This window comes from Ctenopharyngodon idella, chromosome 21 (genome assembly GCF_019924925.1).
Source record: "Ctenopharyngodon idella isolate HZGC_01 chromosome 21, HZGC01, whole genome shotgun sequence".
NCBI lineage: Eukaryota > Metazoa > Chordata > Actinopteri > Cypriniformes > Xenocyprididae > Ctenopharyngodon > Ctenopharyngodon idella.
Window position 1 is genome coordinate 16,960,574 of NC_067240.1, and position 15,896 is coordinate 16,976,469.

Consider the following 15,896-nt stretch of genomic DNA (forward strand, 5'->3'; position numbering starts at 1 on the left):
CATATTCATATAATTAGGCCTATTATATTAATTAACAATATTAAACTTTGCTTTTAAATTAAAATAAATATAATACATGCATAATATATAAAGCTTTTAAACAAATTAAGCTTACATTTATTCTTTTGAGCTCTTTGTGAAACTATATTAATTATTTGGTCTATTTGTTTGTTTCACATGCATTGATATAGTCAGATATTTTCTTTCAGCTGCCTTCTCAAACTTTCACTGCAGCAGTGTTTATTCCTGCTTTGTAAATGCGTTTAATCTTATATTTTTCATAACGATCTCTTAATCTTCGGAAGAGACATGAATTGCGCGGCTCTCTCGCGAGAAGTGAATCAAACTGACGTTCTCCTTGTTCCGTGTGATTGGCTGTTTGCCGCACGTGTCACACTTTCAGGTGCACGCGCTTTGCAAACTCTGGATTAAACCTGAGTTGACAGAGAAAATGTATACCGAGCATTGTGCAACAGTTGACCCTGATCTAAACCAGGTTGGTTTTATCTGGATTTGTCAACTCCAAACCTACTCTGACACTCAGAGTTTGTTCAACTAGCTTCATGCAACAGGCCACTGAAGGTCAAAGATTTCTGGTATTGCCATCCTTGCTTAGTGCAACGTAAGGTTTAGCAGAACCACACACACACACATATACACACACACACACACAGGTTTCTTTTGCTATCAAAGTGAGGACATTCAATAGGTGTAATGGTTTATATACTGTACAAACTGTACATTCTTTCCTCCTACACTACCCCTACTCCTAAACCTACCCATCACAGAAAACATTCTGCATTTTTACATTTTTAATAAAACATTGTTTAGTATGTTTTTAAAGCTATTTTAAATATGAGGACTCATGAAATGTCCTCATTTCATGTTTACGTCGTAATACCAGTGTAATACCCATGTCATTATACAAATTTGTGTCCTCATAAATCACAAACACACACACATTTAGTTTTCATGTTTTATGGGGACCTTCCATAGACATAATGATTTTTATACTGTACAAACTGTACTGTATATTCGATCCCCTAGCATTAACCCTACCCCTTACACAACCTTCATAGAAAACTCTCTGTATTTTTACATTTTCAAAAAATTCTGTGATTTATAAGCTTTTTCCTCATTGAGAACACACAAAAAAAGAGATTTCCAGAAGGTCAAAGATTTTTGGTGTTGCCATACTTGCTTATTGCAACGTAGGGTTTACCAGCACACACCACACACACACACACACACACACACACACACACACACACACAGCACCTTTAATTGCATAATTTTGAATCAAACTTGTCTCAAATGCTTTTTAGTACAACATGCCTTGATATAATATTGTTTGTACACTGCTCTGATGATAAGCTCTTTTTGATAACCAATCATCCATATTATTGCATTGACGTGTAATGAGCAGCACAAATATTTCAAAATGACAATTACAATAAAGTCAGTTTATACTGACTTCATCAGTGCTACATTCTGACTTGCAGTACTACAACTCACAATATGTTTCCATCTGTTTTGATTACAATAAGTAATAAAAGCCGTGCAGTACAACACTGCAGTTTCCAGTCAGCAGTTCTAAATCAAATGTTTTAGGGCTGAAGTATATAAAAGAAGATTGCATCCTGAAAAATGACAGCTATGGCACTGAGCAAACAAGAACCATTGTCAAGCTAACATGTTTTCCAAACACATTTGTTAGGCTGGATGTCCCAAGTACTTGAGCCATTCTGAGCATTTTTCGAACATGTTAGTGTGATTTAAACATCCTCTTCGATGATTTCAAAACAGTGCGTGCAAATTCACTCATTCATTGTCTTTCATGATTTTTTTTTCTTTGCACGCAGTTCCTGTAAAGTACGTTTCTAACATATTACCAGTAAGCAATGCTATTGTTACAGTAAAATATAATTAAGATGAGGAAGAAACTTAGAAACCACAACTCAGCAGGGGAAATTCTCCACATGCTTAAATAAGTTTATTAAATTGTTACATAATAACTGCATTAAAATGCTTATTTCGTAAATGAATAGGACACATTTTTGGAAGTATAAAGTATGAATTTGACAGTCTTGTCTCACAGACACCAGATTAGCAGTGTCAATAGACTGGTAAGATTATGTGAAACTTGTGTAACTTATTTAACATATTAAAATCATGCACAATAAAATTGGACAAAAAACATATGCAGGAAAAATTAAAAAAATTCTTAAACCGTAAAATGGAGGTTTGTATGATAAGAAAAAAAATAAAACAAGACCTGTTACTGTAACTATGCACTGTTCCCATTCCTTTTATATACTTATAAATATCCCCAACATGTCACAAATTTAGACTTTCTATTCACAGGAACACACAGGTCATATTCTTGGTAAATGCTAACATTTTTTCGGAAATTGTTTATAATTGCAACAAAAGGGTTTTTTTCAAGGTTTCATCATAGTGGTTTTGGTGGAGCACTATTTATTTCTCAATGCAACAATTACATAAAACTGAATGAAACACTGCAGTGTGTTTCTGGCACTGCAACAAAAAAGGATATCAAAACAGAATATCAAACAGACAATATTAACACAGCATATTGCATATTAATATTTTGCTTTGTTTAAAGGTTATTTACTTTATGTAAGTCAAATCATGATTATTTTCTCTTTTTATGTGATAAAAACAGATCCCGATTTTGCTCAAATAAACAAATGTAGAAGAATACGCACAATACCTCTATTGAAGATTATCTCTATTGAAGATTATGCTGTAACATGAGGTTTCTGTTTTAGGGGGTGGTCACATAACACTGCTTTTTTTTTCTTTCTTTTTTTTTTTAAAGGGATAGTTCACCCAAAAATGAAAATTTGATGTTTATCTGTGTAACGCGTTGCTCGCGCAGGAACACACGATGAAGAAGATGAAGATCAAATAAGTCTTTACTTAGGAAATCCAACAGGTACAGGCAGGAACGCAACACAACATAAAGCAAACGAGACTGGACAATGAACACAGGGAGGACAGGAACTTAAATACACAGATGATTAACTAAAATGACATACAGCTGTGAATGGTCTTGTTAATGTCCATGGTGATAGATTGTGGCGGGAAAACGGAACAAAGGAGCACATGTGACAGGTGAAAATCAAAACAAACTGAATGTGACTGAGACCGTGACAATCTGCTTACCCCCAGGGCATCCAAGATGTAGGTGACTTTGTTTCTTCAGTAGAACACAAATGATGTTTTTTAACTCCAACCGTTGCGGTCTGTCAGTCGTATAATGCATGTCAATGGGAACTCCATTTATAGGAGTAAAAAAAAACAAGCACAGACAAATCCAAATTAAACCCTGCGGCTCATGGGTGAACTATCCCTTTAAGGTTTTTGGTCGTTCATTTACACGACAATGGTGTTTGGGGGCCTGAAAATGCGAACTTTTGAAAACGTGTTTCAAAGTGGAAAATTTTGGAAAATGATACCGTTATCAATTCCATGTAAACTACAAAAATGTCTCAGGTTACGTATGTAACCATGGTTCCCTGAGAGGGGAACGAGACACTGCGTCGCCATGGCAACGCTTTGGGGATCCCTTCAGCGTAAGCGCTCCTGAAGACGTGTACAACTAGTTCAATCATGATGCCGGCGGAACGCGGAAGCTATAAAGGAGCCAGCAAACACAGCTGTTTCAGCTACTGATCTGAAGCAAGCCGCTGTCAGGCATGCAGGAAGTATGGCAAGGGGACACAGTGTCTAGTTTCCCTCTCAGGGAACCATGGTTACATACATAACCTGAGACGTTCCCTTTCGAGGGAACTCGCGCTGTGTCGCCATGGCAACGCTTTGGGGAACGAAATACCCTCGTCGCCATACTGACAACATGCCTGTCCTGATGTGAAGCAAAAATGGCACAATCTAGGACATAAGCACTTGAGAACCCGGCGTGGCCGGCAGGTCCATACTATAAAACCTTATAAAAGTATGTGGGGAAGACCAACCCTGCAGCATCACAGATGTCTTGGAGAGAGGCCCCCAACCATAATGCCGAAGATGAAGCCATACTTTGTGTGGAATGGTCCTTAAGAGGCAAAGGTGAAGGCAAACTGCGCACCTCCGCAGTCTCCATTTCCTGGCCTCAGCCCCGTCTCGACAGGACGTCTGCTCCCACATTTAGATGCCCAGGGATATACATTGCTTCCCCTGAGACCAGAGGAGGATCTGATGCACCAGCTTGCATGAGGGGCGTGACCTCAGACCCCCCTGGTGATTTATATAAGCGACCACTGACGTATTGTTTTTCTGAACCAGGACATGGTGGCCTCTGAGGTCTGGGAGAAAACACCTCAAGGCTAGCCAGACGAAGGGAACGAAGGCATCTGTGCGTTACAAAACTCGTGTGCATCTCCCTCCGTGATAAAACGAGGGCAGGGAGGAATGCACGGTCTATAGTTTTGCTGTTGATTCTCACTCACCATTTTCTAATATATATATATATATATATTCTATGGGACAAACAACACCAGTTATGACAGACAGAGACACAGAATGCTTGCTGAAGATCAGAAAGCTGAAACAGCTGTGTTTGCTGGCTCCTTTATAGCTTCCGGGTTCCACCGGCATACATCACGGGATGACGTTGCACCAATCATGATTGGACTAGTTGTACACGTCTTCAGGAGTGCTTACGCTGAAGGGATCCCCAAAGCATTGCCATGGCGACGCAGCGCGAGTTCTCTCGAAAGGGAACACAAATTTGTGAAAACGGTCATCAATCATGCGCATGCGTATTACATGTTCAGTCTCTAGGTAGTTTTTCTTTACAAAGTGACATCGCCATCTACTGGCCTGACTGCACAAATACAGCATTTTTAATGTTTTTTTGCAAATCCGTGTGAACGGGGATAATTTTGACAACGTTATCATCTGTGTGCAAAAAACGCAAAAGAATAACCTTTCTGTTTTTAGTAAATCATTGTCGTGTAAACGTACCCTTAGTTTGTATCTCTTAGGGGCTGTTTACACGACACCATTTTCAACTAAAAACGGAAAACTTTGTATGCGTTTTGACCGTTCATTTACACGACAACGGCGTTTTGGTGGCCTGAAAACGCAAACTTTTTAAAGTGCAAGTTTTTGAAAACGGTCTCCGTGTAAACAACAAAAACGCAAATCTGTGAAAACAATGACGTCATTCACATGCGCATTACATGTTCAGTCTATAGTGTTTCATTGCCATCTAATGGCCTGCCAACAGAATACAGCGTTTTTAGTCGTTTTCACGGATTCGTATGAATGGGGATCGTTTTGACAATGATGTCGTCTGTACGCGGAAAACTCAAAGGAAAAACTTCTCCGTTTTAAGCATATAGTTGTCGTGTAAACGTACCCTTAGTTTTACCTGTGTTTGTTCTTGTTTCCTTTGTCAATGTTCATTAGTTTCATGGTTTCTAGGTATGTTCTCATTTGTTTCTATAGTTATTCATTTCTTAATTGATTAACTCCACCTGTTTCCTGTTTCCTGTTTCCTTTCCTCCCTTCCCTATTAGCCTGGGTATAAATAGCCCTCATTTTTAGTTGTTTTTTGTCCGTTCTCGTTCCCGTTTTCCTGCTCTCTCCTGGTTTCCAGTGTGTTTTGGTTTTGGTTTTTTGTTAAAAAAAGTGACTGCTGCTAATAGATCCTGCTTCTACTGTCCCTTCCTGCAACCAGCCGTGACAGATACAATGCTGCTTTGTTAATTTAATTACTCCAATCTTATCTCAAATCCCAAAGCCCCATTTCGTTTTTATCCATTGTTCTACATTTTCCCCATTCCTTTATTTCATTTCAAACAATGTCATCTTAACCAATGTCTGTCAAACACTGTTTGCATTCCCCTATTGCCTACTGGATTACATCACAAATGTTCTCTTTTAACTCTTTTTTCTATTTTCCACAGAAATTCTTGATGATTGAATAATTAGAAACATTAAATGGAGAAGTATGGAAATTTGGGGTAAAGAACCCTAGTGAAAAAATACACTAAAACGTATATGAAATACATTTATTTTGTGCTAAGTATACTACAAATACATTTACATATTTATGTGCTTAATAAAAATAGCCTGCAATTGTACTTTTGGTACACTAAACTAGTATACTTAAAGTCTGCTAAATTGGAACAACTAATTTTGTACCTAATGCACTTTAATTGTGCAGAAATAGTGCTGAGGTCCAACTAAAAATATACTTTATGTATATTTGATTATTTGATTGTGCTAAAGTGGAACTATTGCAAGTATACTTTAGGTATACATTAAATATCTTGCATTTAAAGACTGATATTATTACAGAGATCATACAATCCTTATTAATAGTGATATTAAAACACATTTTAGACATAATATTAAGAAATGTGCAGTGTGCAACAAAGAAATATTCCAAATAAAGTTTAATTATAATTTTATATCAGTAAGTCTTAAATGATATGTCAATAAATATATTTGAAGTATACTTAGATAAATAGGGAACATTGCAACACTTATGTTGAGGTGAACTAAATTTTCAGCCAACACCCACTAGCCACACATTGCTTCTGTAGTTTATAAAAGGAAAAATAAAGAATTTTTTAGGATCATTTTTTGTAACTTTCCCATTTTTAAGAAACCATGTATGAAGTAAAATCAAGTGAGTTTTACCTTGACAAAGTATTTGACAGATTACTTTATGTCCACAGTCACTTCCTCTTGTTTCCCTTGCTCTATAAATATGTGTCCCTCCTCGGTGTTTGTTTCATTTGCTGTGTGAACCTGACAAGAACATCATGGAGCATGAACCATGGCTGAATCTGTTCATGCTTGCAATGCTGTGTCCTCTCATAACCGGTAGGTCTTCTTGCCTTGGCTTTAACCATCAGAACCATTAGGGTTTTTCTATATTTTACTTAGAGAAATAGAAACAGAATGTTTCGTTTTGCTGTTTAACTGAAATACTGATTTGAGGGAACATTTTTCTTTAAACACATCAAGAGATGCATTAAACATCTAATTAATTCTTGTATTTCGCATGTGTATAGTCTAAAATTAGTCTGTAAATAAATTATTGTATTTTACACACCTACATTCCTTGAACTCTTATAAGCATCATCTTTTATAGCATAGCATTGATGAATTTCATGTGTGATTTGAGCTTGAGAAGCACAACATTTGTTTGATAAAAGATTGTAAAATAATATTAATTTATATTTTACTTAAAAGAAAGGTTTGTGACTCCGAATTCTAAACTATACAGCCCTACCGAAGGGTCATGTTTAGTGTTCTTTACAGTGTTTTATCTGGCCCTCTGATATTCCCCATAGGTGCTCCATCCTCTAATTTGTGTTCTGAAGAGAATCTCCGTATTAGTGGAGGCAGTTTTTCTTTCTCAAAAGATGGGAGCCTTGTAAGATACAGCTGTTCAGAAGGCTATTACCCAACTGTTAAAATCCGTCGCTGTAACAAGGGAGGCTGGAACCCGATGCCCAAAAGAAAACCCCCAGAGTGCAAGAGTAAGCAACATATTATCAGACAAACATGATCTTACTCTTATTCATAATTGAATACACAACCACATTTTCCATTTCAAGGCTATTCACAAAACAATTCCTTTTGTCTCAGAAATCACATGTCCTGATCCTCGTGGTTTTGAAAATGGAGAGGTGTATCCATATTTGCCTAGGTATTTCGTGAACGACACAACCCACTACTCATGTCATTCAGGCTACACGTTCCGTGGCTCAGGGGTTCGTGTTTGCCAATTGAATGGGAAGTGGAGTGGAAGCACACCAGTCTGTGGAAGAAACTGTGAGTGAGAAGTCTCTTTATGCTGTATAGTGCTATAAAAAGTTCCTGGTTCATGAATACACTACAGATTCAATAAACAAATTCAATAAACTCTTTCATCATCTGTGCCTCTTTTCAAACAGCTGATCACTGTCCTGATCCTGGCACTCCCGCTGGCTCTACAAGAACAGGCCACATTTTTAATATTGACGACAAAGTCATATACCGCTGTGACAAAACATTGACTCTGATTGGTTCCAAAGAGCGAGTCTGTCAGGATGATGGCCAGTGGTCAGGAACAGAGCCAGAATGTTACGGTAAACTTTCCTCCTTCCTGTTCAATGCACTAATTTCACTGAAAGTACATTTTCAGCTTTGCTAATGTTGTTGTTGTGTAAATACAGCTGATTTCACATACGACACCCCAGAGGAAGCCTCAGAAGCTTTCAGCAGTTCTCTTAAGTCAAATCTAGCAGTTTCTCAACAAGATGAAGGAACAGGTAGTCTTGTGCAACTCACACTGCCTTCTTCCTCTGCAAGACAACATTTACTTGTTTTGTCACCACAACTTTTTTGTATGAAACCTGTTCCCTGTGTCTTCAGATCAGTATGGGAAAAAAATACATGTGGATAAGGGTGGAAAACTCGATATCTATATTGCCCTGGATGTATCTGACAGCATAGAAGAAGATGATTTTGAAAAGGCAAAAGATGTCATCAAAACACTCATAGATAAGGTATATGAAATAAATAGTGCGTTGATAACCAGTAATTATTAATAATTTCATTCTTCAATATTTCTGCCTAATTATGTCTTATTAGTATACTAGTGCACCATTCGTGTCCCTTCAGAATCTCACAACTTTTTATACTTCTCTTAAAGGTGCAATATGTAAGAATTTTGCAGTAAAATATCCAAAAACCACTAGGCCAGTGATATATATTTTGTTCATTCGAGTACTTACAATATCCCAAATGTTTCCAACTATTTGTAAATCGTGAGAAAATTGCAATTTTAACCAAGGCTCCGGGACGTGTGAGGAGTCGCCTGTAAATTGCGTCATACCCACTCGGTTTCCGGTTTTATTTTGCAGAAACCATGGAAACACCAAAGACGCTTTAATATATTACATGTTTTTTTTTTATATATATATATTTATAGACAGAAAACTAGTTATTGTTATATAGCTCAACATGTTTAGTCTTATTACTTAAATCTTAAATTTGTGAGTACCATGCTTTACCATGCCTCAGAGAAAAACACTATTTTGTCAAGTAACTAACATAGCATAATCAGATGCAGCTTTATTTTTAGTAAGTAATACAAAATTAGTAATACAAAATTTTCTCCATCATACAATACGTTTTAAAATTCTGCATGCGATTTATCAACACAGCCCATCCAGCATTTAATATGATATTCTAATATCGATCTATCTTACTGCAGTGTGCAACAAGTGTCTCACAGCAGCCACAGAGCGAACGCACAGAGTAACGTTATAACATCATTTTCAACACACTCAAATGTATCTAATATGATAAACAGAGCTCTGTTACCTCATACTCATGACTGGAAAAGCGGAAGCAGCGCCGGCAACTGTGGCATAATAAAAGTCCCGCTGCTTGCGGCGTGTTGCGTTCGTCTCTCATTAGCAATCGCTCCAGCGCCCTCGTTCAGCTCCCACAACACTCGGTCCTGCTCTGCTTCATACTCCAGTAACGTTAATAATCGCATCCATGAACATGTTTTCTTCCCGAGTCCTATCCTGATTATTTTCCACCGGCTGTGAGGTGAAGACCACATGTCCCAAGATTCCGCGCTCAAACTTGGCGTCATCAAGCTACGCCTTCGTTTGGAATAGGCCTCTAGCAGACAGAAAATTCTACATATTGCACTTTTAATGTAATGTGTTATATTTTTAACGGAACTGTGTGAACATAATGAAAATTTGACCTTATGTTAATCATTGACAGATCAGTTATTATGAGGTCTCCCCAAACTATGAGATCCTGATTTTTGCCACAGACGTTTACCGAATAGTCTCCATGAGGGACTTCAAGAGTGGACAAGGAAATAACCTGGAACAAATTCTTAAAAGACTGGCTAATTATAAATATGAAAGCAAGTATTTTGTTTCACTATAGCAAAAATTGAAAGTTTAGTTTTGGACAGTCTGAGAGTATTTAAGGACATATAATATCCTGATGTTTTTGTGATTAACAGGTAAAGGTGATCGATCAGGAACTAATATCGCCCAAGCCTATAAGAACATTTTAGAAAGTATGCAAATAGAACAGATAACCAATAAAGAAGACTTCTTGGAGACCCAGCATATCGTCATCATGTTCTCTGATGGTATTGATGACAATATTTATATTTCCACCACTGAAACTGTTAAAGTGTCTTTTGTTCTTAATGTAAAAAAATAAATTATTACAAATAAAAAAAAAAAAAAAAAAACCCTATTAAATTTACTATACTTTGCAACTCATTTTGTCTTTAGGTCAGGCCAACATGGGTGGTAATCCAAAAGTACATGTGGACAACATCAAAAATCTTGTGATAAATGATCCTTCACGTGAGGACAAACTTGGTGAGGAAGAACATGAATTATCTTTGAGATTAAACTATAAAATATTAACAAAAAGGAGAGCAAATCTTCAAATACATCTCACATATGTTTAATAACTCAGTTCTTCTGTTTAATTATTGATATTTTTGTTGTTGTACAGAACTGTATGTGTTTGGGATGGGAGATGATGTGAATGCTGAGGACATTAATGATTTGAAGACTGACCGGGGAAATGAGAAGTTTTTCTTCAAGCTTCAGAGCATTGAAAAATTGCAGGAGACATTTGACAACATGATTGGTACTTCATTCTCTTTTCCATTTAGAAACATGGTTCAGGTTGGGTAGAGATGTAATTTTAAGATAATTATTTTCCTCTGTATATGTTTCAAAGCACATAAAGTTTCTTCTGTTCTCCTTGCCTCTCCTTGAACAGATGAGGGCACCAGTGTAGCATTATGTGGACTTTACAGAGATTACGATGATAGTTATTCATCCCATGAACGTCGTCAATACCCCTGGTTGGCAAAGATCAGTGTGACTGTGGGTATCCCTATATCGTAGTCTTATTTCTTATTTAAAAAGTGGACAAAAAATGGCTTAGCATCACCACACTAGTTCTATGAACAGTCTATGCGAAGTTTTTCTACCTTGTTGAATTAAAAAGTCAATTCTCTGATGATTTTGCAGCGCAGCGATGGAACAATCTCTAACTGCATGGGGTCATTAGTCACCTCAACCTTTATCTTGACAGCAGCTCACTGCTTCAAATTTGGTGACACACCTGAAAGGATAACTGTTGATATTGGTTCAAATATTCGAAGTAAGGTTGTGTCTTCAACCATATCATTTCGAATATGTATAATGGTGTAAATCTCACCAGCAGTGTTTCCTTTTCTCCTCTTATAGGAATAAAAGTGAAGCAGTACATACCTCATCCTCGCTATAACCTCAGAGCAAAAAAGCACATGGGAATACCTGAATATTATGAATTTGATGTAGCTCTTATTCAACTGGTGGAACCTCTAATTATGGGTGTCGATCTTCGGTGAGGAATGCAGCTCATACGTCATTTTGCACTACTAAAAGTGTTAAAATAGTGTAATGAATGAATGGCTATTATGTATGTCTGTACAGTCCAATCTGCATCCCCTGCACCAAGGAAACCAGTGGAGCTCTGAGACTTTCAGATAGAGAAGGAACGTGCAGAAAACATCGTGAGTTACAACAGATATGTCTGTCAGAAATGCTGCATGCATATTAGTTGTGTGTATAAATATATAATAGGCTATAGAGTATCATTGCACTGCCACAATGTATTATGGCAGTGCAAAATATGTGTAGCCTATTTATATCTTGTAACAAATACAACATACAGTATCTCACAGAAGTGAGTACACCCCTCACATTTTTGTAAATATTTTATTATATCTTTTCATGTGACAACACTGAAGAAATGACACTTTGCTACAATGTAAAGTAGTGAGTGTACAGCTTGTATAACAGTGTAAATTTGCTGTCCCCTCAAAATAATTCAACACACACCCATTAATGTCTAAAGCGCTGGCCACAAAAGTGAGTACACCCCTAAGTGAAAATGTCCAAATTGGGCCCAATTAGCCAGTTTCTCTCCCCGGTGTCATGTGACTCGTTAGTGTTATAAGGTCTTAGGTGTGAATGGGGAGCAGGTGTGTTAAATTTGATGTTATTGCTCTCACTCTCTCATACTGGTCACTGGAAGTTCAACATGGCACCTCATGGCAAAGAACTCTCTGAGGATCTGAAAAAAAGAATTGTTGCTCTACATAAAGATGGCATAGGCTATAAGAAGATTGTCAAGACCCTGAAACTGAGCTGCAGTACAGTGGCCAAGACCATACAGCGGTTTAACAGGACAGGTTCCACTCAGAACAGGCCTCGCCATGGCCGACCAAAGAAGTTGAGTGCACGTGCTCAGCGTCATATCCAGAGGTTGTGTTTGGGAAATAGATGTATGAGTGCTGCCAGCATTGCTGCAGAGGTTGAAGGGGTGGGGGGGTCAGCCTGTCAGTGCTCAGACCATACGCCGCACACTGCATCAAATTAGTCTGCATGGCTGTCGTCCCAGAAGGAAGCCTCTTCTAAAGATGATGCACAAGAAAGCCTGCAAACAGTTTGCTGAAGACAAGCAGACTAAGGACATTGATTACTGGAACCATGTCCTGTGGTCTGATGAGACCAAGATAAACTTATTTGGTTCAGATGGTGTTAAGCGTGTGTGGCGGTAACCAGGTGAGGAGTACAAAGACAAGTGTGTCTTGCCTACAGTCAAAGTGTAGCAAAGTGTCATTTCTTCAGTGTTGTCACATGAAAAAATGTGAGGGGTGTACTCACTTCTGTGAGATAGTGTATATATTATTTACATTTGAACTGTTTTTACAGAGGAAGTGCTAATGAGTGCAGAAACGGTGAATGCTGCTTTCATATCTGAAAGGAAGAAGAAAATTGAGAAAAAGTTCATCAAAATCAAGCAGGGAAAATGGGTAATGATGTTGTATGCTGAACATTGTCTTGTCCTTAGATTGTTCTCTTTATATTTTTATTCATTTGTGGTTTCATTAAGTTTATACAGGGCTTGATTTTTATTTATTTTATTTTATTTTTTAAATGAATCTAAAAAGGAAATGGACTTATTAGCAAACATGCTTAGCTCAACAACAGTTGTGACTGTGAATTTCTGCTGTCTAAATTAATTTGTCTTTTTCTTCAGCGGGATTCTTGTATTGAAGATGCCAAAAAAGCTGAAGGAATTACTGCGACAAATGCTGAAGACATTGTTACAGATAATTTTCTGTGCAGCGGTGGTACTGAACCGAATAGAGATGATATTGCCTGCAAAGGTACATTTCATTTTTGCAAGAGAACATAATATTTGGCTCTAATCTACCATTTGGTGTTGCTATAGAATCATCAAAATGTCATTAAACAACTCCTTATCCTTAATACAATGAATTTGCTTAAAGATAAGCTCTTAATGCTCTTCATGTCATCAACAGGTGACTCTGGTGGGGCTACTTTTGTGGTTCCTGGTAATCGAATGGTCCAGGTGAGATTTGTTCATGTTTGTTCATTCCTTTTTACAGAATACTGAGCTATTTCAAATCACCTGCATTGCTCTTCTGAAGACTAAACAGTTATTCGTGTCTATTTTGAGAGATGTTTGTTTTAATATCTGAATAATCTTGGACAGGTTGGTATCATAAGCTGGGGAGTGAAAGATCTGTGCGCGCGCAACCCAAACGCTATGTCTGAACCACAGTCCAGAGATTACCATACAAGTCTGTTCAGTGCAGAAGTACGCTCATTCCTTAAAGACTATGTAGGAGATGGCACGCTGGGAACCCCTCTTACGTTCTTATGAACATTGTGCTTAACAGTTGTCTATTTGCCCGTTCAGAAACGTTGTGCATACCTCTCAGTTAAATGAAACATTTCTATTTTTTCCTGCTTTGGACTTTGTGGCAATTTATAAGAAATGTGACACATTAAATGCATTGTGAAATAATAAAAAGCAATAACATAGTAATGTAGCCTGTATGTTGTTTTTGTCATTTTGAGTTTTAACTTTTAATCCAGTGCAAGTAATCAGGTGTGGTTAATTAATATTTAATTTAATGAATCAGAGAGCACTTACCATGAATGAGGTACAAAATAAAGCTTGAAACTTTGTTTTATATTACTTCATTTTTTTTGGATGCAATATAATAATTTAATGTTCATTGCTAGATAATAAAATCACAAAAAATGTTTTTAAACATTTAAATGCTTTTAAATTCTTAGATTACTACCTGAAAAAGAAAAATGATTATATTCCTCTTGTTTATAATTTATCATATTTTCAATCATTTTCTTGTTTTCATTTATCATATAATCAGACATATTATTATTAATATTTCTTTTGATGATTTTTGTTTCTTGAATGGTATATCTGCTTTTGACTTGTTTTAACCTCTTGTTCTGAAGACGTGAGCAAGTTTCCACTGACTGATGGAAAAAGTTGTTTTTCTATAAGTGTTAAAGTACAGAGTATATTTTGAGTGCCACATCTACATTGTACACATCTGCAATGACCAAAAGACCATCTCCGTTTAGATACTAATCTGCATAAGTGCACTGTGTTTCTGCGAATTAAGGTATAATTTGCAGCCTTTTCCATCACGTGTTTGTCTAGCAATTGACACCCAAAGGTGTCAAAACCACCGCAGTCTGATATCTAACTTTACAGCTGTGGCCCCAAGGGTCTCAGTGGCTTTGTTCATACTAAAGAGGAACTTGGCCTTGCTTATCTGATCAAATAGTGTATAAAAAGTGTAACACATTTCCTAGTCTCTTTCTCAGACTCAATTCTGGCACTCTTTGCTTACTGCAAGAGAGCACTCGCCCACTTTATTTTTCTTAAGCGAGAATGTTGTACATGCTTATTTTATCCAAATATTATTTTACTCAGAGATATTAGAACTGATTTTTTTTTCTTTTTCTTTTTTTAAAATCTGAATTCTAATTATTTCCAAATTAGTTTTACTCATTTATTGTTTAACCATCTGCTATAAAGAAATAAAATTGATTTTTATCAGCATTCCTTTGTCTGCCTGGATCTCCTTGCATCAGTGCACACCAGTAATGTTTATTTTTCTAAGATACGTTTATAAAAGCTACTTAAATGCCCTAATTGAACTAAGGCCTAATCCTGGCTTAAAGGCACAATATGTAGGCTAATGTTTTGCCGCTAGAGGTCACATATTCAAAACAAAGTCATAGCTTGATGACAGAGTCATGGGAGGTGTTGTCTTTGCGTCTAAGAATCCGACGGGACTCGGGCAGAAATCATATTCATGGATGAGCTAATGCATTAAAGATTTATTAACAATACTGTAATATGAAGCAGGGTGTGTACATTGGAGTGGAATGAGGCCGCTGAAGTGATTGCTAATGAAAGACACACGGCTCGAGAGCAGTAGAGATTTTATCATACGCAGTCGCCACTTCTGCTTCTTCTGGTCATGCGTACGTTTTTTTTTATCATTAGATACATTTGTGTGTTAAAAAAGTGATAATGCTACTCTGTGCATTTGCTCAGCGGCTGCTATGAGACACTTAATGCACACTGCAGTAAGCAAGATCGATATTAGTCATGGTAAAACATGGTACTCACGGTAAATCAAGAAAACAAGATTTAAACATTAAGACTTACTGTGTTGAGTTAAATAACATGATTGGTTTTCTGTCGATGAATGTATCCAAACAGTTGCTCACCTGTCTAAAGTTAAGTAAGAGTTGTCAAAAGTACCGACTTCAGTACCTAGTCGGTACTGAAATTTTAAAAATGTGACGCTTTTAACGCTGTTGAGCGGATTCATACCTCTGATTGGCCAATGTGTTGACGAGCTCATCAGATATGTCTGTGATTGGCTTCAATGATCAGCGCTTCAAAAACGTTGTAAATAGTCATCACTGAGGCTCTTCACCGAGCGCTGATACACACAGAAAGCG

At 37.1% G+C, this 15,896-nt stretch overlaps 1 protein-coding gene across 3 annotated transcripts; it reads left to right on the plus strand.

The window, feature by feature from the left end:
- Positions 1 to 6,694: 6,694 nt before the first annotated feature.
- cfbl (complement factor b, like) lies at positions 6,695 to 13,932 on the plus strand. Of its 3 annotated transcripts, XM_051876582.1 has the most exons (18): positions 6,695 to 6,861; positions 7,335 to 7,523; positions 7,633 to 7,818; positions 7,941 to 8,114; positions 8,202 to 8,297; positions 8,401 to 8,534; positions 9,772 to 9,919; positions 10,022 to 10,153; positions 10,302 to 10,391; positions 10,531 to 10,668; positions 10,804 to 10,910; positions 11,058 to 11,190; positions 11,277 to 11,415; positions 11,505 to 11,584; positions 12,789 to 12,889; positions 13,117 to 13,246; positions 13,403 to 13,452; positions 13,597 to 13,932. In XM_051876582.1, the coding sequence occupies exons 1-18, from the start codon at positions 6,801 to 6,803 to the stop codon at positions 13,765 to 13,767; spliced, it is 2,259 nt and encodes a 752-aa protein (XP_051732542.1). In that variant the 5' UTR covers positions 6,695 to 6,800; the 3' UTR covers positions 13,768 to 13,932. The 3 variants fall into 3 exon arrangements, with proteins under 3 accessions (XP_051732542.1, XP_051732543.1, XP_051732544.1); XM_051876583.1 differs by lacking the exons at positions 10,804 to 10,910; positions 11,058 to 11,190; XM_051876584.1 differs by lacking the exons at positions 8,202 to 8,297; positions 8,401 to 8,534; positions 9,772 to 9,919; positions 10,022 to 10,153.
- Positions 13,933 to 15,896: the final 1,964 nt, after the last annotated feature.

Coding starts and splice junctions, on each gene's coding strand:
- cfbl (XM_051876582.1), top strand. CDS start 6,801: ATGGAGCATGAACCATGGCTGAATCTGTTCATGCTTGCAATGCTGTGT. Junction 8,535..9,771: donor TCAAAACACTCATAGATAAG/GTATATGAAATA, acceptor AATCATTGACAG/ATCAGTTATTATGAGGTCTC. Junction 9,920..10,021: donor GGCTAATTATAAATATGAAA/GCAAGTATTTTG, acceptor TGTGATTAACAG/GTAAAGGTGATCGATCAGGA.